The sequence below is a fragment of the Drosophila takahashii genome, chromosome 2R (genome assembly GCF_030179915.1).
Source record: "Drosophila takahashii strain IR98-3 E-12201 chromosome 2R, DtakHiC1v2, whole genome shotgun sequence".
Lineage (NCBI taxonomy): Eukaryota > Metazoa > Arthropoda > Insecta > Diptera > Drosophilidae > Drosophila > Drosophila takahashii.
In genome coordinates, this window is record NC_091679.1 from 34,902,547 (window position 1) to 34,928,018 (window position 25,472).

Sequence of the window (25,472 nt, forward strand, 5' to 3'; positions counted from 1 at the left end):
TTTCACGCTGCGGGGAAAGCACGCAAATTACATAAAACGCTTGGCTTGCAAACAAAAGAATCTTCAATACGATTTGTTTTACAAAATATGCGAGGAAAAGAAACTGCAAATGTATGTTGTAAATGTTAATGGATTCCAAGTTTCGTTGTGTTTGTTTTTTTTCTGCGTTCTGCTTTTGCCATTTTAAATTATTGCACGTTTGGCTAATATCTGAAACAGATAATACTTTCACTCTTATGGAGATTCTTTTGTTGGCCATCGATTGGATTTCGTTGGATTTTATTGTTCGTTGATTGCGATTTGTTGTTTGTGGTCTCTACTTTTCGTTTGATTCGGTTCTGCCTAAGATCTAACACTAGAATAACTTAATATTTATGGTAATGCTCCCTTGACGAGGCATGTGTATATGAATATGCAAATATGATATAGTTTTAGCTTTGTACAACGATTTCTCTCATCTCTGATCTCATATGTGCCTTCTTATCGGGTGTATTATACATGTCGATATGTTATTTACAGCCACGGTTGTAAGGTGTCCTTGGATTTCTCATATCTATAAGGAAATCACCCAGTCAACCGTGTTGAGAACCACTCTCTTTCCAAACCTACACGCTGTATAGTCGTCCATTGCTGGTGTGCTGGGAGTTGGAGTGACGGGGCTTGCCCAGCCCAAAGAAGTTCCACACCCTCCGCAGGCAGCCGGGCTTCTTCTCCGGCAGCATCAGACTCTGCTCCTCGAGGATCGTGTCCAGGATGTAGTAGCTGCTCAGGTTGAAGGGCGGCGGCGGCAGCATGGGGGGTGGTCAGGAAATCGTGCAGTTCTTGCTCTCGTGCATGATTGCCGGTGAACCGCCCACACCCATGGATGCACTGCCTCCTCCAGGAGCCACACCCCCCTCCTGGGCCATCTTCTTCTTGCGCTCGTAGGCCAGTGCATCGTTGGGCACATAGGCCACTCGCACTCCGCCGTAATGCTTCCTCGCCGGCAGCCGGTACACATAGTCGTCCATGTCGCTCGATGAGCTGGAGGAGCAGGTGGAGCAGATGCTGGCCACGTCGCAGTTGTCCAGGTTGTTCAGCAGGTTGAGTGGCCCCGTTCCCGTCCCCGTTCCCACCTGCGTCTGGGCATTGTGCAGGCGGAGATTCGTCTGGTTGATCTGCATCTCCGAGGAGCTGCGCGACTGGTTGCGACGCCTCCTCCGCCGCCGGGCATTCGAGTTGTCCGTGTAGCTCTTGGACCGCGACATCGTGTCCTGGACGCTGTGGAAGCGCACCTCCTTCAGCGGCCGGTTGTCCAGCTGCTCGTCGTCCAACTCCTGATCCACCTGGTTGCGATTGCCGGCGAAGAGCTGCTCGTAGCCATCGTGGGGCAGCTCCCGCACCGGCTCGTTGTCCAGCTCCAGTTCGTGGGCCAGCTCCTGGGTGCTCTGCGTCAGATCCGAGTTGCTCGGCGAGTTCAGATTGATCTTGTCGATGCTCTGATAGCTGTGCGAGTCCTCCCCCTTCGAGAGCAGCATGTCGGGCATGGAGTTGGTCAGGGTCTGGGTGTCTCCGAAGATGGACTTGTCGCCGGCGCAGATGTTGTCCAGGCTGATCCCCAGTTCGGTTAGGTCGATGGGCGGCGGATGGGCGGGGCGTGGCATGCCGGGAACACCGCCGCCGAGCAGCAGATCCGCCACCCCGGCCGCCTCCATGCGCTGACGCTCCTGCCGCTCGAGGAGATCGCCAGCACTTCCCGTGGCCTTCGGATGACCATGACCATGGGCCTTTCCCTTCTCCCGCTCACCCGTCCTCCGCGGCGACCGGGCTATTTGGCTAGAGGTGGAAGCCCGATGCGTGGGCCTCAGCTGGGGACCCGAACTCGTGTCCGACGGCGTGGGCGGCTCGCCCTTGCTGCAGGCAATGGAGCAGTAGATGGTGCCCCTCCTGGGCAGGAAGGGTCTGCCCAGCAGGGAGCAGCGGCAGGTGCAGCAGCTGAAGCACTGGTCCGTCGCATGCCAGTGCTGCCCGTCGTGGCTCATCTGGCCCTGATCCACGCCGATCACCTCGCCGCAGTAGTCGCAGTACTCGGCGAACATCGTGTCGAAGCAGGCCAGACAGTACGGTTTGCCCTCGCGCATGATGTACCGCTGGCCGCCCAGCTGGTGCTCGCACTCCTGGCAGGCGAAGTGCTTCATGTGCCACGTCCTGCCCTCCGCCTCCGTGCACTCGTCCGAGAAAATTATCTGGTTGTGGTGAAGGGAAAAAAAAGGAAATACCGAATTAGGAAAGAGTTTTGGGAGGTAGTTGGGAATCCCAACTTGGGATGGGTCATTAGTCCATAAACAATAAATGCCATTAGTTTACCAACATATGAATATATTTTAATTTGGATTTCAAATTGATATGCTGCATATCAAGACAACATTTATAACACATATATGTAATTTCAAATTGATCATCGTTTCATATCATGTTTTTTTGTTTGTATGATTTAATTATATTATTATATTCTAGATTGAATTTTTAAGCTTAAACACATTCAGATTATAACTAAAATTTATTTATCACAAATTCAGAAGAACAACATTATCTTAATTTTTAATTTGATCTATTTGCTTGAATTATTTAAATTTGAATTACAAGAAGACTTGAAATTTTACACAAAATCTGTATCTTTAATTCAACTTAAATTCTCATTTTGTCTACACTTTGCTGCTCAGCAATTTGACGAGCACTTACCTCATCACAGGCAGAGCAGCGTGGCTTCTGGGTTTCGGCGTGATGCCGACCGCAGTAGAGGTTCCCGTCCCGCTGGAAGTAGATGAGGTCCACCAGCAGCTCCTTGCAGACGCTGCACACAAAGCAGCCGGGATGCCAGCACAACTGGGCGCCCAACCGCTGGGCGAAAACCACGATGTCACCGCCCGACAAAGGCTCCTCGCACTGAAAGGGAATAAAAACCAGAGAGTGAGTAAGGTAAATCGTAGAAATGGGAGAAATATGCTCAAGTTCTTCGAGCGATAAAAATCTGCAACGTCTGTCTGCTGCTGGGGCAAAAATATTTAAGCGACTATAAATGCTAAATAACGGTAATAAAACGCTTAAGCTCAACGCCCCACAAGTCCGACCCTCCGCCAGGAAAAGAGCCGCCAGCAGGAAAAAGTCCTGGCTCGGTGTCCTGCTCTGCGGTTTTCCCTCTCTTTACCCTCCCCTTCACTCGGATTTTCCAAGCCGGAAATCATGCAAAAATAGCTGCCGGCCATGTGTCCGTGTCGGCCCGGTGTGTTTGGGTCCACCCCAAAAGTGCTCCTCGGTGGATTGTGGATAAGGAAGCGCTTTAAGTGGCGCTGGCTGCTGGGAAATTTCTGAAAACCGAAACTGAGAAATGCGAGCAGGAAGTGCCGCTTTTAATGACTGCTGGCAAGCCACGCAGCTCGAGACTCGTTAAATTTAAACGCGCTCGCATAATGAACTTATTCGCCCGAAAGGGTTCACAACCGAGGGTCCCAGGCATGGTGACGTTTTCATGCCCCTAAATTAAGGCTCTAATTGAGTTCGCTCAGAGGTCAGAAAGTCAAACGGAAAATTTGAAACTATAAGACGGGGAAATTCCGCTTTCAGCTATTTTTAAATGAAATACTTTTAGATATATTAAAAAAGTAGCTTGAAATAACCTTGAATTTAAATAAAAAAGTTTCAAAGGATATTGAATTTTGACGAAAAGCCTTGCGGGTTATTAGAATCTTATTATTTATTTAGGACTATTGACATCAGTTTATTTTTTGTAAGCTTATAAATCTGTTTTACAAATGAGAGTTAGAATAACTTTATAATAAAAGTTTTTTGTTTTCCTAAGCTAATACAATTTTTAACTACACTTTCAATACTTGAAAATTTAACTTCAGTTGGCAAACAGACAAAACAGACAAAACTTTAAAGAAACATTGTGTATGACGGCTGTTACTTTACATATTTCTGCATATGAACTCTATTTTGATAGCACTATTTTCTTAGCCTCCCGCACCTGACTGCCACTTTCGGCATTTCCGGCATAAAGCAATTAGCCCGCCCACTCTTATATATGCACAATCCTCCTACGTTTAAGAACCGGCACATGCAGTTCCTTCGAAGGAGAACCCATGCCAAAGTTCCCTGCCAATTGGCACCCTCATTTCAGGCAGTTGGCGAGATGGCTCCACTGCGTCTCCGTTCTCGGTTTCGGCGGTTTCTGGCGCAGGCAAATTACCCGGTGCCACCGCAGAGCCACCGCACAAGATTCAGGGTCCCATTGCCAGTCAGCCAGTATTCAACATCCAGGAGCTCCTTAACTTTCCAGGCTATTAAACCTCAGCGCGGGCGATGCTCTCGCTCCGTGGGCTGCGATGGACCCACATCCTCCGCCGCGTTCCCGCAATCAGCATTTACTTTTGCAAGCCATTAAGCATTGACAGGCGAAAGCTTCGGGGCCCCGGACTGTACAGGGTTGATAATTTCCCGGGGCGTAAGTAGCTTCTCTCTATGCGTCGTTAATTGTTTGGCAACTTCAAAATTTATCGCCTCGGGCCACGAAAATCATAAAAACCGAGGAGATGCTGCGCAGTGCGCACTTTAATTAGGCAGTTTCCCTGTCCCTTTTCTCTGCTTTTCTGGCTAATGACGCATTGAAGTCGGAATAGACTTGTCCTTGCACTTTGGCCTGGCTAACCCCAGAAACTGGGCAAAGAACTTTTGCCACAGGAAGCGCTTTAAGTAGTTTCTGCGGTGGGGACAGAGTGGTAAAGTTTTCAGCGTGGATGCGGGGGAGATTGATCCCCAAAACCCAACCAATTTCGGTCCTAAGCCCGCCCCCGCCATTGATTAGTTTGTCCGGGAAATCTGTGCACTTAAAATGACATTTTTCATTCGACTGCCAGCCGCCCGGCTAAATGTCATGTAAATAACAGCAATCGCTGCTCATTTATCTTATCAATCCAATTAATCCCAGTTGGCTGTCGCTTGTTTGCAGGCACTCTGCGCCAGACAATTATGCTATTGACAAATTGTTGCCGGCGGTGCCATCGCAAAAGCACCTATCGCCTAGACTGAACCCAGTTGACCCACCGACGGGGTGGGAAGTGTCCTTGCTTACCCATTTCGTGTCCGGACTAATCCAACTTGGAGCGACAAACTTGGCTGGCAGACGGGCAAAGACGGTGGTATCCTCCGAAAAGCAACCTCCCCCGAAAAGCAACTCGAATTATTAATGACGCTCGTTATCATGCCCTTTTCAGTACATAAACTTTTCGCTTAACAGCCACTGCGCTTCACCTTCCTTTTACTGGTTTTTCTTTTTGTTTCGCTCTTGCTACCTAGATGCACTGAGCGAAAATTTCAAGGGTGGAAAAAATATTACCTAACAAATTAAATTAAGTCATAAAGTACCCTCGCCACTTTGTAATCAATATTTAATTTAATATTTTAATAACACTCACTGAACAATTTCTAAGTTGATTTGTAAAGTTTCAAGTTTTTCTGCCTCTGTCCCTTGAAATATATATATAATTTTGGCAGTAAAGTGCCGAGTCTGAGATGGCTTTTCTTGTAATTATTTCATTGTTGCCGGGACGACCTTTAGTGTCACATCCTTGTCAAAACTTCAACTTCCGCTCGTTGCTGTTCGTGCGGAAAATCTGTCAAGAAGTGTGCCCCTCATTCCGCTGCTCGATTCCATTATTTTTTGGCCAAATCATTGCCAGTTGGATGTGACACACGTTGGCTTGAGCTTCTGCCCACGTTACTACTCATTTACGCCTGACTGAATGAGCTTCCTCCCCTCTCGAAATTCCGGATTCAGGATCATTGAACGTTTTCATAAATTTTCCCTCATAATTTCCCCATGCTTTCCACGCCATTCAATTCGATGGCCCCGGGTTGAGGCCTTTGTTCGCATTTTAACGTCCGTTTAGCAAGTCAGTTATGGTCTGTGAATTTTAAGCACTTTCGCCTTGGTCTTAGTCGGGGTTCAGGGGATGGCTTCCGATTTTCTTCAAATCCTTTTTAAAGTTTATCAGATTTTACATGGTAACGAAGTGGAAAGTTTGGCAAGAAAAAAACGCCCACACGATTCTGCAAAACTAATTGAAAAGGTTTTTCTTTGATTTTGCTTCCCTTTAATGCTTCCAACCTTGTTTTAGATTTTTATTCAAGCTGAGAATAATTGGGCACAACTATATATTTTTATTTCCTTACCAAAAATGTCAAATTAATATTTTGAAAAATAAGTTTATTTGAAACTCTTGCTCATTTCTACACGGATGTGCACACAAGAGCTAAGAAAAGTTTTGGCCACTTCTTAACCAACTTCGCACTGATTATTCGGGACCCTAATGAACTCCGACCTCCGAAAAGTGCTCGCTCAAGTTCCAGGCTCCAGTCATAATAAACCCAACTCGTCTGCCTCTTTGGACAGCCCAAATGAAATCAGACACACGCACACGACTCCTCCGGGCGAGTCCCTATCCGCCGTATTCCCATTCGCCCGCGCACGTAGCAGACGTACCAGATTCGAACTCGGAGACCAGACCAACCAGAGGATCTCACCACTTTCCAGACACGCAACGTGCGGCATAAAGTTTTTAATAAGTTTTACGAGTGGCGAATGTGGGCACAATAAAATCGAGCTGCCAACTATCACCCGGAAAAGTGCACAGAGATGACCAAGTGCACATCGGCATGCCGGCTGGAAGGGGGAGAGTCCTCCGTCCTCCGACTGTCAGCCAATAACAATGCAAATTTCCCAGACCCAGACCAGACTGTGAAAGGATGCAGTGCTGCGGCAGTGCCACCACCTCTGCCACTATTTCATGCCACTGCCATTGTGCTTTAATGCCATTTCATTGCGTCTCTGGCCGGTCCTCGGCCACTCCATTCACTTTCTGCGGAAAAGCAGCGACTCTCTTAGCCTTTATGTTGTCAGAGCCAAGTCACTGCAATTGTTTTTGCAACAACGTTTTTCATTTTCATTTTCAGCTCGACTCCCCTCCGTCTGCCCCCGAAAGTGTACTTAATGAAATCTTTTTGTCATCTTTTACTTCGAGACGTTCGAAAGTTTTCCCCCACCCTTCGATCTCATTGTTTTCCCGGGCCATTGTCAATTTTTTTCCTACTTCGCCTGGGCCAAGAAGGAATCTCTGGCGCAAACTTTGCCCGGCCAGGCAGGCACAAATGAAATCGAAACGACTCTTCATCTTTATACTTTCTGTGCATAATAAAATGCAAATTTCTGCAACAATTAAATGTGCGGGAGGGGGTAAAAAATGGGGAGAAAAATAAGGGGAAAGAGCGTTGTTTTCAAACTTACCCCCTTGCAGGGTCGCTCGTCGGACAGCAGGCGGACGGCTCCTCGGCCGAGGGCCTCGCGCTTCCTTTGGGCCGAGAAGATGCGCAGCTCCTTGCGCTCCTCGTCGCTCAGCGAGTGGCAGTAGCGCACCTGCAACAGACACGTAGACGGCGGAAAGTTAGCTTCTGTACTCTGTTTTCTGAGTTCCTGAATCCTGAATTTTAATTAAGGCAACTCAAAAGGCAGTGCCAAGTTTTTTAATCTCGCCGGCCCTTTTGAAGGGTTCCCTTTATGTTCCGTTTTCAATGCCCGCACCGGGGTAATTATAATTTTGTCACAACGAGATGCTTTCTATGTCTGTTTCAACAACATTTTTTTCGGCACAACAATTTTTCAAAGAAAGTATTTATACTTTTGCTGTATTTAAATTAAAAGTAATTTATACTGATAAGACAAGTTATAAAAGTATAAATTTGTTATAATAGAAATAAATTGTTTTGCAGTCTTTTTATCTACATACCAAAAGTTGGACAATTATTTAAAAAGTTATTAATAAATATATCAGCATGGTCAAAGCGAATAATATGTAGTTAAAGGAAAATAATAGCTGATAAATATGTATAAATTATAACTGATTATTATGAAAATTAAAAAATAGCTTTTTTTACACTCAATTAAATTTATTTAAATACTTGAAACTTTAAAATAGTTTAAATACGTATTCTTCTTAGTTTTAGGATATTTTTATCCAACTAATTTTAAAGTGGCTTTGTCTGCACTGCCCATTGTTTTTATTATCTTCTTTTTTTTAGCCTTCACCAGTGTTCTTTCGGATCTCCTTTGGCCAATACTCACTTCGTTATCTTGCGGCGGCAGCTGGTGCAGCAATTGTTTGACACGATACTTTTCGCCGGGACTGTTGACGTAGGGCACTTTGTCGTCTGGCAGTTGACTGAAGTACAAGCGGACCTGCGAAGTGGAAAATGGAAAACGGAAACTTGAATTAGCTATATTACTCTTTAAATCGAATTTGACAAATCATAACGAATTAATCGTAAGTCGGTGGAAATATTTTCACGCCCACTAAAGTCGTGCTAGTAAAAAGTGTCGCAATGCTCATGGGAACTCGAGTACGAGGAAAATAAATAACTGCAGGCCAATCTCAGAGGTCTTTCGGCTTTTCCCAGGAGCTCTTATGTAAGCCTCCGCCCCGAAATAAAATATCGACAGGCATTTCAAGCTCTAATTGCCGCCAAATGTATCGGCAATTTAATTACAAAACGCTTTCGCTTTCCACCAGATACCGATGGCGATTCGGGAGCGATAATTTTGTTCAGCGTGTAATTAAAGTGGTTTCCCGACCGATTTCCTTAGGCGCACAAGTGGCCAACGACCAGACATTGAACTGGATTTGTTTTTGGGCATCCAATTGGGAGAGCGTGGAAAATCGATCGAAATCGAAAGCAAAAACCGGCAGCGGGTGGCCTGGGGCCCCAAAAGGCAACCACCTCGCCCCAAATCGCATCGCTTGAGATTTCACTTAATTAGCTGCGACAAATCGGAACACATGTCGAGATGATGACGATGCTGATGATGTTGGGCATGTTTGAGGTGCCACACTCAGGAAAAGAATTACTTGGAATTATAATCGATCACGAACTCGGAGAAAGTGGTTACAAAAAGTATCGGAAGGCCTCTGACAAAGTTTTACAATAATTGGGAGTTGAGCCATATGTGTGTCTCTTTCAAGCTAATAAAAACTTTTAAAAAATATTTATCCTAAAGCTGTTAAGTAGAAATATGAATTTTACTTAAGAAACGTACTTCTTAAAATAGATATTTATTAAATCAAATATTTTTTTAAATATCAGATTTAAATCAGATAGTTTACCATATGAAAACTAAACATTTTATTCTTATTCCTAGGAAATGTATTGAAACTTCGAACGAGAAAACGACACTTGATCCTATTATGTGTCCATTACTAATAATTTGTATAAGCCTTTCTTTAATTTATGCTTTGCTCTTTTGGTTTCAGTGTGGAGCCTCTTGAGCTTGGGGGCAGGTCTTAGGTCTTAGGTCTTAGGTCTTAGGTCTTACCTGATCGGGCCGCAGACCCGGCGGCACCCAAGTGTACTCCTCGAGGGCGCAGCCGCTGTCGTCGTCCGACTGCGAGTTCCGCTGGAAGTCCAACTGCTGGTGGTGGCTGTGGTGGAAGCCGTGACCCACCACTGCCGCCGCCGACTTGTAGCTGGCGGTGCGGAGTGGCGAGGCCACCGAGTTGAGGGGCAGATGGCTGGGCGGTTGGCAGTGGCGGCGCTGCAGCGGCGACACAAAGTGACTGGCTGACCCCAGGGCTCCGCCACTGCCACCGCTGCCTCCACTTCCGCTGGAGGCGGCCGAGGGCACGTCCAGGTTGGAGGTGGACGCCACCTGACTGCCCAACGACGTGGGCTGCAGGGCGCTGACCGCCGACTCGGGGCGTTGCGAGTGGGTGGCGAAGGTCAGGCCCGTTCCACCCGCCTCAATCTGCAGCAGCTCGCTCTCCGTCTGCGTGTAGTAGCTGCTGCCGGGCGGATGATGTTGCTGCTGCTGCTGCTGCTGCGGATGTTGCTGCGGGGTCTGTTGCATGTTGCCGCTGGAACGGGGTGCGGGCGTGGGCTTGAATTTTCGGCTGACTTCGCTGGACTGGGTGCTGCAAGAAGGTAATCAAAGCGAAAGAGAAATCATTATGAGGTGTCCAGATTACGAAACGAACATTGGACATGGTATCTAGTTTTTAGAATTAATATCATATAATTAAAAGAAAGCAAGTCTGGGCTATAAAATTAATATTTCATGAAGCTTTGATTAATGGGTATGTAAAATACTTGTAAAAACCAAGAGATTTATGTATTTCTCACATCTGAGAACTTCATCTGCGGAATGCCATTCTGTCTAATCTGCACCTTAATCACTCCCGATTCCATCTGCCCGACTCATTTGCAATTAGACTGCTGGACTAGCGGCAAATGTATTCGTTTTGAGTGCCCGCAGGCATTCAAATGACTTTTGAGTGCAATTACGGCGCAGCTGCATGCGTGCAGTTGTCCAATCAAATCTGATGAAACTCCGAACGCCCGACTACGAATATCCCAATCTCGAAATTGCAGTCATAAGGTTTTGTTGCCACATCTCGCCTGACCGCTGCCCACGGTGGAATCGCAGTCGGAATCTGAATCGGAATCTTCTTCTCTGCGCCGCTTTCTGTGGTACTTTCACTCGATTTGTGGCACGCTGCGCGATTATGCAGCCAAGCAGAGACAGCCGAGAAATTCCAGCACATGGCCCACAGAGTCCCCTGGTCATGTTTTTACCATTTTCCTACTTGTGTTTATGTGGCAATTAAAGTCATTTGTTTGGCTCAAAGTCGACGTGTGCGTTGTGTGAAATATTAAACTGTTTCATTCACAAAAAAACGCTTCACATTTGTATACATCATATCAAATTGTACAACATCCAGAGCATGAATAACAGCCAAACAGACAAAGCCATTAGGCCTTCCAACATTTTTATACACTAATCAACGTGAGAAGAAACCCCAAACCAATTTGCCATTCCAGCTAAAGTCTATAAATCTAGACGGCCTGCTGGTGGGCTTATGCAAATTAAAGACATCTCATCACAAACGGAGTTTAGCCTTCTGCTAATGAAGCAAAAAGCCCACAGAAAGTGAATGCCTCTGAGGTTGGGAGGTGGGTACATTAGTTGGTAGATGGTAACTACCATTAGTACCACATGGATGACCAGGAGATATTAACACCTCCGTACGAAGTTCGCGGATCACAGAGTGCCACTGGAATGCCCCATCGTGTGTGGAGAAAGTTTACGACCACTCTGTTTTTTTTTGTGGGTTTCCAATGCAAATTTCATTTGTTTGCAGGTAGGTTCGGCTTGGTTCGCTGCCAAAAGTTGATCGATCACAGGGTACTTTCTAAACAGTTTTGGTCAAGATTGTCCAGACCAAGGCGTAATCTGTCACCCAATGAATTGGAAATTGTGCGACTGGCGATTGACTTTGATAGCGGAAAACAGCGGCCAAGCGCCGGGCCAAAGAAGCCAAAGAAACCACGCCAGATCAGATCAATTCAATTCAAATCAACAAATCAAATCGACACAAAAAACACAAATCCCCGTCCCAACAGCTGCCGAATATGGCCAACAGTGGTTTGGCTGCCACTTTTCGGACGCTTTCGGCCTAGACGCTTTTCGGTTTTCTCTTTTCGACCAGCGAAACCTGTTGACGGTTTCTACGGTCCATGCGATCCATTCGGTTGCATGCGATTTCTGCACTAAACGCCACTTCGCCTGGTGCAAAATACGCTGAGAATGCCGCATGACCAACTACGGATCTGCGGCCTGGACATATACATAAATTTGGGTTAAGAAGATTTTGAGTTTATTTGGTTTGATGTCTGTCATTTCCTTGATGGCCTGTCGCAATTGCGCACGTCTGAGGATAATTAAAAGTAAATTGTTTGACACTCAAATCGGATGGGAATGGCCCGAGAAATATGGCTATGCTGTTCCACAATCCGGTCTTTTTTCGCTTGACCAACAGCGAATTGCTGTTTTGAAGACACTTTTGGGAATTGTCTGTGATTATGGGTGGCTGTATTTTTGAGTGCTCAAAAATGCAACGAATATTTCTATGAGACAGGTGGATAAATGGGGTCAGATCGTCACAGAAAACATTATAAATTAAACTTTAAGGAAGAGGATGACTAAATCATAAAAATATCTCCGTAGGTGCTAGTTTAACTTTTCACTTTTTATGAAGAGCTCGACTTTTATGGCCTGACTTTTTATAGCCTATTACAATAAAGTTATTCAAAAACACACCAAGCCGGTTTATTTCTATTAAACATCTTAAACATCTTATAAGTTTTAAAATCCACTTGTTACTTTTACAACTAATAACCAAATCTAATTTGTTTCGTATGCGTTTCGCACAGCCATTAGCTATTAGCCATTTCAAAAGCCATGTCCCGCTTGGTATCTCCTTTCGAATCGGTTCCCCCAGCTACGATCTGATCCAATCCAATCCAAGCCAATCCTATGCGCGGCTTATTAACGGACTTTTCAGCAATTTCAGCACGTTTTGTGTTGCTCAAATGCCAAATCCCAGCCGTAATAATATCTCAATTATGTGCAACACCACAATATCGATAGCATTTCTATTCGTTCCACGGTATCGCCGCAGTGTTTCCACGATTTCATTAAATTTTAGACACGCAGTTTCCCCAGAAAAATCCGCAGCAGGAACACGTAACTGGTTCAAAATCATTTGGGCCTCTCGCCCGGAAAACCCGTTTTCCAATCGCTGGCCCCCTCCGATTCTGGGAAATGCTAAATGCACTACGACACAGAACGGCTGCAATTGAGGCACTAGGAAGCGAAATTAATACGTAACATGCAATTCTTAATAATTGAAAAGAGTCGAGGCAGCCAATCCGCATTAAATTACTTTCACAATTGGCCGAAAGATAAACGCCCGTCTCGGCCAGGTTAAGCCTGGCATTAGGCCTAGTAATGCTTGATTATCCATGACCAGCACACGATCTTGGTTCTCCGATCTGAGATCTTCGATCCAGAATACCGATTCCCATTTATTTCTGGCCCAAGGGGCGTGGCAGTTCAAAGAGGCAGGGCATAACCCATTACGAAATATCGTTCATTGGCCCCCCAACTCGTGACCTTGTTGCGTTGCGTGTTTCATTGTTTCGTCTGGGGCCCAAAACGACTCCCAAATGGAGCCCCCTTTATATGCAGCTGACTTTCGGGTTAAACTGCCGCGTTTGACTGGCTTTACGTCACACGAATAACTCTAGTCAACCAACCCATAAGATCCGAAACGAAAAAAACAGACCGTACATGCAATCGCGTCATATGTTGCACGTGTTGCTGTCGCTCAGCATTTTTATGCATTTCGCCTTGTTTTTCCCTCAGCTTCTTCTCTTTCTTTATGGGTTTTTGTACGAACATGAGCACATTTTGTGTGCCTGTCCGCGGCTCGGCTTCACCTGGCATCGGAATAGGTGCCTGGATGGGGATAACAGTGGGTCTGGGATTGGGTTTGGGTCGAAAAGCCCGTTGCACAAGTTCCTGTGCCTGTGAATCTGAATCTGAATGTGTGTGCAGCAACGCCTATTTAAGTACCGCGTGGTGATTTAGTGCAGCGTTACCGTTAGGCGGTACACGTTATTCGCTACTCGGAGCCAAGGCTAGTGATAAGCTATAAGCAATAAGCCAGCTGAATGCCTCGCATCGGACAGAGGCGTGAGTGGAAAATATTTTGGGGGGGTTTTAAAAGGCAACTTAGTTCTTTTGTCAAGATAAACATGGTAGAAAATAATTTATGTTCTCTGTGATTAATCAAAATATTCCTTGATATTTATTCTACACCTAACTTAGCCAGCAAATAAATTTATTATGTGAATTAAATAAAATATAATATATTGGAAAATTTTAATAATTTATTCAGTGTTAGTAAATTAATTTTATTAAGCTCACTTTCAAGGACCCTAATTAAAGAGCTTATCAAACCCTACAAGCCCTTTAATAAAAATGATACCTAAGAAAAAAACAACCTTAGTTTGGATAAATTTTCAAACTTTCATTATTATTACAACAAGGAAAACCTTTGTATCTTTTTTATCTTTAATTATTTCATTCAGGCACTGACTCAATTCCATTCGGGGAGTCTTAAGCCCCTTAAGTCCCCATTTCGGGGCTGCCACTCCCAGATATTCACAGATAGCCAAGTCAAACAAGAGCATCGTAGTCAACAGCTTCAGCATCTGGATCCGCATTTTCAGCAGCGGCTAAAATGCATAATTAATCGGAGGGGCCAGGAGAAAAAGAAGAAGCGGCAGCCAAATGCACTTGGCCAGCCCACACTCGCAGTTTGCGATTTGCGAGCGAGTTGCTGATGCTGTTGCCGCTAATGTTGCCGCATTGCATGTTGCATGTTGCTGGTTGCTAGTTGCATGTGGCATGTGAGGCGAAACAGAACCGAAAACCCAACCAACTCCACTCAAGTCGGGTTTGAGTCGAGTTTGAGCTGATTCGCGTTCCGTCATTAACAGCTTTTGCTTAATTTTATTCAGCCAGCCAGTGCCACTCCCCCTTTGGCCCACCGCCCCTTTTAGCCCCCTTGCCACGCTGTCAACAAGTTTGGACACGTTTCAGCGATTTTCATGTTGCATGGCTCGCTCTAATTTATGCAAAATGTTGTTCTTCTTCTGTAATTCACTTCGTGTATTCGCTCGCTACTTGCTTTTGCTGCTCTTTTTCAGACATTTTTCACCGAACTTCAATACTTATGGCCAACTAGTTTGCAGGCTTCATTAGTCCCCCAAGTTGATGGCCAAGTTTTTGTGTGTTGATTTTTCTGCCTTATTGATTTCGCTGACAAAATGGGACTCTGTTGCCGGGTTTTTCATATGATTTTTATTGCTTTCGAGCAGAAACATATGGTTTCGAGCCATTCCGATTCTCTGACGGATGGCTTAAGTCGGGTTCCGTTGTTCTGAACTCGTTCCCAGCATACAATTGAACCATTTAGTTAGCTGTGAATTCCTGGCCCAAAAGATTACTTGCCAATGATACGCGGCTCCCACAGGTCTTAGACATAAATTAAATATCTTCTCTAATTTGATGTGCTGCTCTTAATGATGATGATGATGATTGAAGCCGGTGATAAATGTAATTGCTTTCTTGGCAACCGTGGCTCTCCGTGTCTCTGCCCTCAAATTAAGGCACATCAAAGCAGAGATTATATTTGGGAATCGGAGAAGAACCCACAGAGAAGAGATGTACAGAGGTACCCACAATAAGTTGATTAAATTAAAGTGCGTTAAAATCCTACGAAATAATTGACGCGGCCCCAAGACTGTTTTCGTAGAAACCCAGTGAAATCGGAGGAGCACAAAGAACGGAGAACAAAGAACGCAGCCAAACAAACCGAAAAATACAAAAACAAAGTAAAGAAAAACCGGAGTAGAATTTATTGTTTGTGTTTCGTATGACAGCCGAGCAAATCCAACCGAGCGTGAAACGCGAGCAGAGTTCCAAAAGATGAATGGATGGATGGATGGATGGCCAACAGGTGGGCAGGGTAACATGGCACTGGCTTCACCTGTTGGAACGTGGGAATCTAGTTTCGGCAGCGACAACCCCGAGATGGCCAAAAGCAATTACCGAAAATAATGCAACAGTCCAAACATTCCCAATCCCTCGGGCAACGGCGTCTTTCCTGCGGTTGCACTGCACTTTTGCCCACCTGAACCACCCGAGTCACCTGCCCGTGACCGCAGTGCAGCCATCTATGACCGCTCTGGTTCGACTCTCTGCTCCGACGATCAGCAAAAAAGGCCGAAAGGATGTTTGGTCCCATAATTAATCATGGCATATACTTAAAGAGTCCGTCTCTAAACGGGGTAAGCTCTTTTCTCACGCACTACGAATTTTCAATTTCCAATTTCCAATTGAAATTCCATTGGGGCGTAAACGGATTATCTTTTGCATGCGTTTGATCAGCCGCCGAGACTTCCTACATGAAACAAGCGGACTTGCGGACAAACGGACAGGCGGACATACGGACAAGGGGAGTTACGGACAAACGGACTCACGGACACTCGCACAAACATGGCTAACTGTAACTGTAATGGCAATCGCCAAGCCAATGTCAAAATCGTGTAGGTCCCCGCTCAGAACATGACAACTGACAAAAGCAACAAGCATCTGACAGACAGGCGACAGGGAGTGAGATGGGGATACTGGGGGAAAGGGAGATGTAGAGGTAGAGAGGGACAGGAACAGAACAAACAAACATCAGAATCAGCATCTGCATCAGCAGGCAACAACAACATTTCAATTAACAAAAGACCAAGGGGGAAGGGGAGACGGTGGTTTGGAGGGATGGGATGGCTTGGCTAACGTCGTCTTCTAATCGCCGCCTGTCAAAATAAAGTTGTGTGGTACATCACAGGGGAACCTCCTTAAGCCCGAAGACAGGCCACACTGTCCAATGTGGGATTATAGAGTAAATAAAAGAGTCTTAAATCTAATAAACGTTTATAAATTGGGAGGATATACTCTTAGTTAAAATGTCTAATTGAAATTGTCATGAAATCAATGACGGTCTGAGTTCCTAACCGCAACATAAATATGATATTTAAATAAGCTTCGACTTATGAAGAAATGTTTGTTAATTTAGTTTACAGAATTTTATAAATAAAAGTGGTTAAAAAGTATGCATAACATCTAAGGTAATTCTACCACCTTTTCTCTCAGTGCAGTGTCAAGACTCCTGCGTCTCCCAGCTGCATTCATGTGTATCTGCTAAAATGCGCAATTAAGTCATCAAATGTTTGGCCTGAGTGTCCAAGCGACTTGACACAGCCACAAGACCAAGAAAGACCGACTCGGATACCAAGTTCGCATTAGACTAATGCATTTGGGTGCAACCAGGAAGCCACAACACAGATCCAGTCCGGTCCGGCATTCTGGACTCGTTCTGCCCGCCGAGAGGGAAACTGGGCAAATGCTAACGAAATGCCCCCCCAACGGCCAACTTTTACTGCTTCTGGCCAACCGACCGAGCGACTCGACTGCTAATGAAGCCTGAATGGCCGAGACCGAGACCGCGAACAGGATCTTGTTAGAGAGTCTGGGCGGAGAACGTCCACAGATCCGTTAGAAGCTGGCTCCAATTTATCAAGTGCCATTTGCAAGGGCCAAATACACGGTTAAAAGCCCAGCGGCGTCTCATTAACGCTTTCCAGTCGCGTAGGCGTCGCGACATATGGGGATTCGTTGAAACGACCGCGGATTGATGCTGACGATTGTGTTCGAGTTGACCCAACTCACGTCCTATCTTGGTGCACAGAGAAAAAACTAAATAATTGGGAGATAAGAGATACAATTTCCAGCTACCATGTGAAAAACAATCATGTCTTAGGAATTTTTTGAAGATATTATCATCTTTTCAACTTGATATAGGTGAGTTAATTAAACAAGCAGTTCTAAATGGTCTTATAATATTTTTCCCTGTGTAAAAGCAGTCGTAGGTGGATGTACTGCGGCCAACAACACGTGTTTTTTTCAGCCAAATTGCTATCTGGGATCGGCTGCGTCGAAATGCATCTGTCCGCCAGCTGGCTTTCTCCGCAAAGTGCCTTGCAGATGGGGGCCGAAATTAATTTGCGGAAATCTCGACTCGAGTGGCTAAAATATTTCAAGAAAATCACGATTATCAACTTGAATTCCAGCGATCTTCGGCGGCCAGACACTTTCACAAGTGACATTTGTGTGCCAGCTTGTGCTACTTGGCTTGATTTGCATTTGATTCCCATTTCGGCCGACACCGTCTGATTGATGGCAATTTCTAAAGTTTATATTTTTAGCGTTCTCATTGTAAATCAATGCGGAGTGTGGGCGTCTTGGGATCTTGAGACTGAGACTGTCTCGGCAATGCCATTTGGTAATTGTCCAGCTCCACAAGTTGCCACAATTTGGCAACGATTTGTAAAAGGCATGACGGCACAAAATCGCTTCCCACTTGTATTTGGCCAACAAAGCGATGGCCATTAAATTAATTACACGGGGCTGCGCACTTCTCCGATTTCAATTAAACGTAAATTACGAAAATTAAACGCAACAAAGAGGCAAACTGGTTATCGGAATGGCCCAAACCAAATCCTGATCGTGGCCAGAACACTTAGCTTGGTTAACACGACCTCTGGGCCTGCGCCCCTGACTTATGGCCACTAAATTGCCTCCACCCATATATGAAGTTCTTCAGATGTATATATAACCGCACGGGGCACCGGAGGAGGAGAAAAGATAATCATAATCCGCCGGGGAGAACAGGAAATATAATGAGCTTCGAAAGGAACGCCCTTCAATTTAGAGAGCCCTTCCCCTTTCCCCTGCGGCCATTTGGCTAATTTTATTTGCGGTTTTCGATTTTATTTCATAAACACATTTTCTGCCTGGCAAAACAATCCTCACCCCCTCTTATGTCTCGCCACATTTTTGATTATAAATTGAATTTCCCCCCACTCGAGGCGAAATCAATCAACTCTTCTGTCTTCTTCCCCATTCACTTGTAAATCTTGTGTCTTGTTAATGCGTTTTATGGATTCACGATTAGGTGTTGAATCAATAAAACGCGGGTTCTGACTTTTGGGACAAAGACTTGGACTTGGGCCATTAAGTTGGCTTATACAACACATCTCGGCTCGGGGATTGTGTCACACTCTGTGGAGGGGGTTGAACTTTCCGACAGTCTACAGAGAACAAGTGGAGGTTTTTGACTGGTTCCGTTCGCTGACAGCCAAAGAAATTGCCCATACGCCCCATGAAAACCGAAAATTAATTAGAAAATATGTATGTTGAAAAAAGCCGAGAGAGCAGAAAAATCAGCTTCACTTCAGTGGAGCGCAGAGCATTAAAGGGGCGTTACTTGATATGTCCGCGAATCAGTTAAAGTCAGATTAAGGCCCAGTAACCTCGAAAGAGGGGGAAGAGGGGCAATCCCCCCTTTGTCGGCCTTTTGCCATTTCAATTAAAATGCCATATATCAGCCTTTCGCTCCATCTCCATCGCCATCGGAGCCCCAACTACTGCGCACATCGAATGCAATTAAACTCAAATGCGTAGCTCATTTTTAAATCAAAGCAAATCGTAAACCGATAAGCCCGAAGAGTGGACCACCCGAGAGTTTGAGTCTGGTCCGGCGGACTAGCCTCTTGCTTTTTGCCAACTTCAATTAGCCCGGCTGGAAAAGGAGGGCCGCCGCTGCCTCGTCTGCAGACCTTATGTATTTACTTTATTGTTCAGGCTCTCAGCGAGCGGATTCCTATGCAAAGTGTTCTGCCTACCCAGGCGCTTAATTACGCTTTAAGTAGCCGCCAGTCAATATTGATTTTGGTTTATTTAAACTCGGAAACTGGGAATTTAATAGCCCCAACTGATTGCTAATGGGTCGTGAGGATGTGGATGTGGATCTGAATGTGGATGTTTATGTTAATGCAAATGTTAATGCAAGGACTACAGGCCATCTCATATTACCAAGTTCTCTGGCCGGGAATTTATGACACACTCCATTCAAACCAACCATATTTTATGGCCGCGCCCAAAACAAAATCTAATTAACAGTTTGCGTCGATTTATGAACAGAAGTCCATGCAAATTGAGTATGCGAAGGGAATGAAAGGCGGACAAAAGTTGGCAAAAGATGCCAAAGATCTTCGAGATACCGAATACCTTTCTTATCGATGAAGGGCACTCAGTCAGGCGGCAAAAGGAGAACTCAATTTATGAAGTCGACGCATGGAATTTATGAGATGCAGCAGGATCTCCTCGGGCTGGAGGCAAACACAAAGTGACAGGCGGGTAAGAAACCTCTGGAGGATGGAGCCCAGGTTCTGCCAACTTCATTTAACTGCTGCTGTTGCCACTTAGCTGCATGCAATTCATTGGCCCGGCTAACAAAAGCCGACCAGAAGGGCCAAGACAGGAAAAGCACGTGCTGGCCACAAAGTTGATAAATAACTTTTCGGTGTCAGTTTTGCAAATAGTCGGGCATTAATAACACCTTCTTAGCGAGTCGCAAAAGAGTCGCCTCCAGCTGACTGAGCCTCTTATGGCGGATTATTTCCACCATTATTCGACGGCGACCTGCAAGATTTTTACTTTCAGCACAATTGAAACTGATACGCGTAGCCAACGAATGCCGTTGATCAGGTGAAAATGATAAAATGCCGACTATTTATAGTCCGCCAAGAAGGTATGATAAATAGCTATAGGTTTATAAAGAAGTTGTACCAACAATAATTTATTATAACACTTGGATATTACATACTCAGAGTTTAACTCATAACTTTGAAAGTTTTTCAAAATATATAAAAATCTAATTATTTCTGAGAATTTACTCCTTTACAATCTTAAATGAAGCCATTAAACCAAGGCCCTAAAACAACATTTATTGTTTATTACTTTTACTCTTTTGAACAATTGCAATTGTAGTTATTTGGCCTTCATATTTCTCTTTCAATTATTGTGAATTGGTAGAAAGTTGCAGACCCACATTTTTAACGGCAGCGAAAAGTTATTAAATTACCCAATAGATATATTTTTAGGCCCACGTAAGACGGATATCTATAAAGCTGCCAGTTTGGTAACCCATTTTAATGTGATCTGCTTTTGCCCCATAACTTCTGGATGGCCAATTTAATTTGAGGAGCCATAAAATATGATTTCAGTGATTAGAAACAACCCAACCCAATCGCTGCTCAATTCGGGGCCACGAAGAACAAGGCTCAAACATATAAAGCTATTAAGGAGTCATTAAATCGGGGCCATAAACTCCCGACTGCCTCCCCCCACCAACGCGGGGTTTTATAGTCACTTAAAGCCGAAAAATGCAAAGCTCATCAAATGGATTTCAAATTAGTTGGCCACATTCCCGACTGCCGACTGCCCGATCTCGGCCAGTTATCGCCGAGAGTTATGGCCATTAGAGATAGAAGCCGTCGGTTGGAAGAAGACTTACATTTTGGCTGCTGTCGCTGCTGGCGGCGGCGGCGGCCTCTTTGAGTGGCCATCAAACCTGGCCAATTGTTCTTCAATATCGCTGAGCTGTATATCATCGGCAATGGCCGGGTTAAAGTAGCAGTTTCTGCTCCTGCTGCCGCTGTCCACTTCGATGAGCTGCTCCGTATCCTTGGGATTCAGCCAGACGGCGTTTCTGTTGCGGCACAGGTTCAGATTCCTCAGATCGCCAAAGGGCAGAGGCTTGGATCTGCTGGCCTGTCCCTGGATCCTGGCCAGCTGGGCGGGCGTGAGGCTGCCTGTGAGCATGGCCACCTCCACATCGTCGTCGGTCTCCCCGTTGCAGGAGATCCCCGACGAGTGGAACTGCTCCTCGCTGCTCAGCTTTCTCTGCTCGCAACCGGAGGATTGGGCCACTGCCATGGCCAAAGTGGGAGCTGGGCAATCATTGGGCAGTTCCAGGGCTATTTCATAGGGTGCCAGGGTGATCTTGGCCTTTGGCTTGGTTTTCGTGCGCACTGCTGACTTGATGATGCACTTGGCCGGGGGATTTGCGCCCCGATTTTTGGAGCAACTGGACTTGCCACTCGGCTTCTTGGGCGTCAAATTGGTCACTGTCGAGAGACGAGATTGCTGCTCCGGTTTGATCTGTGGCATTTTAGGTGGCTGCACCTGATCCTCCAGTCGCTGCTCCCTTATAGCTCTCTCCGCCGAAACAGCCCTTCGACGACTCCTTCGTATACTGGGCATATTCCGGGGGAAGAGCTTGCCCACCTCCGCCTGCGAACTCTTGGACAAACTGTCGCAGCTGCGGTGGCGAGCTTCGGTGGGACTGCCACTGCTCTCGGTGGTGGAACTATCGCTTATGGTCGTAACCGTGTTGGCCAACACCGAGGAGCACTCGCTGAGGTTGATGATATCCCGGTAGTTCCGCGACTGATCCTGCTTGACCTGCACCACCTGCGGCAGGCGGATCTTCCACCAGCACTTCTTTTTCTTGGCGAGCATTGCGCTTCAATCACGGGTCGCAATCGCGAGGCAATCAATCAATTGACACATTAACAGGACGGGGAACACCTCTGGGGCAGTTTGCTATGCGGTCTGCAATTACCGTCGCCAGCAATTAACGGGCAATCCGCTTGCTCCAATTACGTGCACTCGCGATGGATCGATTGTAATGGATTGGATGGGTTCGGTTCGGTTCGCTTTGAATTCTATTAAGATCTCGTTTTGGTTTCACGGAAGAGCAGCTCTCGCACCGCTCGCTTCGGGGCTGCTCAAACAACTGAAGATCGCTTAGAAAGTTGGTGTTGGCCAAAAGGCGGGTATTGGCCAGGTTGGTGCAGGTCAAACTCACCTCTCAGCCGGCTACTCAGGCCAACTCACCACACCTCTCTCTCTCTCTCTCTCTGTCGATCTCACTCTCTTTTGGCCAAAACAAGTGCAGGTAAAACAGGTGCCACTTCAACTGAGTCGAGTGCTTTTCGCCTGAGTGCTTCTGGTTCGAGCCAGAATCTCCGGACGCGTTTATTAGCCAGCTATTCAAGTGGTAGCTGCAACTGGTTGATGCAGCTGTCTTCGGGCCATTTGACACATTTCAGGCCGCTTAGCGATTGACCCATTTCAATCACGGCAACAAGGGAGGACGATTGCGAGAGGCCAGAGTGCGGCCTTTGGGCGTTTCGTTGCCACATTAGCGAAGCACTCATAGGTGGTCATTAGGCTGCGGGCCAAGTGAAAATGTGAAAATGTGGTAATCAGGTAAACCCCTCAATGAAATCCATCCGGGTGCTCGGGGCACTTAGTTGGCCAATGGAAATGAAGACAGGCAGGCAGATAGAACGTGGACAAGGGAATAAACCAATCAATGGAAATTGGGGTTTGTGGTTATCCCTATTACTGCATGGGATTCTCAGTTGGTGGGAATGAGTCTAAAGTGCTTGCAGCTAATTTCACACATTATTCAATTAACACGCAGCTACTGGTTGATTGCAATTGAGGGATAATGGTTGCTAACAACAAGTTACCATTTTAATACCTGTTACTAAGAATTTGTAATGGTATAATAGAGCACACAATCTATTTAGTTACACATTTAAGACTAAACTTTATTTTCTTAAGCCATAAAATATCGTATTTTAGCTTATTATCTTAAATTAAAAACTTTTGGCTAATTCTGAACTCTTTCCGACAATTTATATCAATTGTCATCCGAAATTGTACATCTAAAGTTTTTAACTTACTTTTAAAACTCTCCCAGTTGAGTTGCCATTGCGAAGCTCGCGTTTAAACAAATTGTTTTACCAACTGTAATGAAAGACGAAAGTAAATAAATTAATTTTCTCATTTAATGTTAAATATTTGCACTCTTTTTCTGGCACTCAAAAGAGTGATGGGCGAAATTGCCCAACTAATTGAGAGCAGGGCAGAGAACAGTCAACATGGAGCGGCAGAAAGCAAACGAAATAAGCAAAGTGACTGCCAAAAGTATTTTAATTGCCCGGAGTTTCCCGAAAAAGAGGGGGCGTCAAAACTTTATTTGACAGTTGGAACAACTGAACAATTCATGAAACAATTTTGATTAAAACTGAGACACACAGTCTCCGACTGTGGAAATGTCAGCAAAAGCAGTTGGCAGATGCCAGCAGGTGAAAATGTGTGCACTGAAAAAACAACAGAGAACTGTAGTCGATTTCAAAAGGACCTCGGTACCAAATTACTTATGGGATTTAATAACATTAATAAATAGCAAAAAGCTTAAATAAATTTATTGGAAATAGATTTATAAAAGCCCAATCTTGAAAAGATAGAGATTGCGACCATGATAACTATAATATACTGACGTTCAATTTAGCCTAAAACATATTCCCTGTAACACTGTATTTATAAGAACCCAATAATTGCTATAATATTTTTTTACTGTACTCCCTAGTCCTCCATGGCCAACAGGTAAAAGTCAGCGTCATCGCAGGAGCACAAAAATAACAAACGCCAAAGTGACGCTAGTAAAACAACGACGATAATATCCTGCAGAGGTCGTAAAAGTTGAGATTTGAACGTGCAACGTACACGTGTAAGTCAAAAGTTGCCCCTGGGAAGAGGAGGTGGAGGGGGCGTGGCCGTTTGGCGCAGCTGCCGCAACTACGCGACGCAAGATGGCGCTGCAGAGCACTAAAAAGTATTAAAACAATTTACACTTTGTAAAAAAGCAACATCGGGGGCAATAACATCAACTGTTGTGCGGCTTGTAGCACGTGTCGTGGGGCATGAAGTGTAAGAGGGTTGCTCCGTAGTTTTTTTAATATTATTTCAACAACATGGTGCCCTGTCATAATCATAACTGTATCTCAGCGGGAAAGACAAAAACGGGAGCGAAAAATAAGGAAATAAAATAAAATCAAGGCTGCTGCCGTTGACAATCGCGTTATCATAATTCTTTTCTGCTAAATTCAAATAGCATTTTCGCCTATTTGCATAAACAATGTGAAAGTCGTAAAGTGAAAAATTGTAAAATATATATAAAATACACAAGTGAGTGGGGAAAGGGAAAGAGAAAGGGAGAGGAAGAGGCGAAAGCACTTGAAAGGGGCGGATGGGCATAGAACGCGGAAAAAGTAAAGCTGCAATTGCTCGCTGAGCAGTGAAGGCACAGTGGATTGTTTTGGATATACAGGGGATAAATTCAATATGGATTTTTGAATTGGCCCACAAAACCATATTTAATGAACAGACAAAAAGGCAATTTATTTTTCTATTTTTACATTTTTGTAGTTATTTTGTAAGAACATCGATTTCTGAAAAAAATATGTTCATAATAAAGTTTATAACATTTATAACATGCCTATGTTTTTCCTCTTCTACTAAATTCACTTTAAAAAAAAAATGTTATACGTTTTACTTAAAAGTAATTTTACGCTAACACAAATTAAATGCAAAAAATATGAAAATGAAATTTGTTTAAAAATAAAACATAAAACATAGGAAATCTCTGCATAAATTGTAAAAGGGTTTTTTTATTTATTGAATAATTTCCTATTTTAACTACAACCACAGTGAGTACTCATGCAATTCTCTGGTTACATCCGCCCTGGCATAAAAACCAGCAACAGGGAGTCTTTCTTTTTTGAAAAGCGAGATGCGTAGCCCCAATCCGCTTGCCAATCTCGGCGGCAGTGCCTCCACCGACTCCTCCTCCTCCTGCGCTGACTTCCTCTTAAGACAATAAGCACTGGGCCAGGATGCTGGATGGAAAAACGGGGAGAAAGCAGCAGGAGTCGCCACAATCCACACACTCGCATGGCAGGAGAGTGTAGGCGGCAAATGTTTCCCTAATGATGACGTCGCTTATGAATTGTTGTCGCTGCCGGGGAAATGTGGCAAAAAATCTCAAGTGTTGGCTCCGTAATATTTATGAAAAATATATTTTCCTGCACGGGGAGGGTGACAAAGAAACAAAAAACAGCGGGACTTCTGGGAGGAGCAATGATTACGTTGATTTGCCAAATGGCGCTGATGACAGTCGGCAGCTGAAGAGGCTCCGCAAAACCAGCGACTACGTGAGTCTACTGATTTT

The 25,472-nt window shown here is 45.0% G+C and overlaps 1 protein-coding gene across 1 annotated transcript; it reads right to left on the minus strand.

Annotated features, from left to right (window-relative positions):
* Window positions 1-11: 11 nt before the first annotated feature.
* Window positions 12-22,189, minus strand: esn (espinas). The gene is made up of 6 exons (XM_017146093.3): window positions 20,901-22,189; window positions 9,401-9,995; window positions 8,156-8,269; window positions 7,322-7,450; window positions 2,722-2,925; window positions 12-2,225 (listed from the first exon to the last, which is right to left on the minus strand). Exons 1-6 carry the CDS (start codon window positions 21,905-21,907, stop codon window positions 804-806), a joined length of 3,471 nt encoding a protein of 1,156 aa, XP_017001582.2. The 5' UTR covers window positions 21,908-22,189; the 3' UTR covers window positions 12-803.
* Window positions 22,190-25,472: the final 3,283 nt, after the last annotated feature.

What these genes read in the sequence shown, in the direction of transcription:
- esn (XM_017146093.3), bottom strand. Translation starts at nt 21,907, where the DNA reads ATGCTCGCCAAGAAAAAGAAGTGCTGGTGGAAGATCCGCCTGCCGCAG. An exon ending in ACGAGCGACCCTGCAAGGGG is followed by an intron (nt 2,926 to 7,321) that starts GTAAGTTTGAAA and finishes ATTCCCTTTCAG; the next exon opens with TGCGAGGAGCCTTTGTCGGG. An exon ending in GCTGCTCTGCCTGTGATGAG is followed by an intron (nt 2,226 to 2,721) that starts GTAAGTGCTCGT and finishes CACCACAACCAG; the next exon opens with ATAATTTTCTCGGACGAGTG.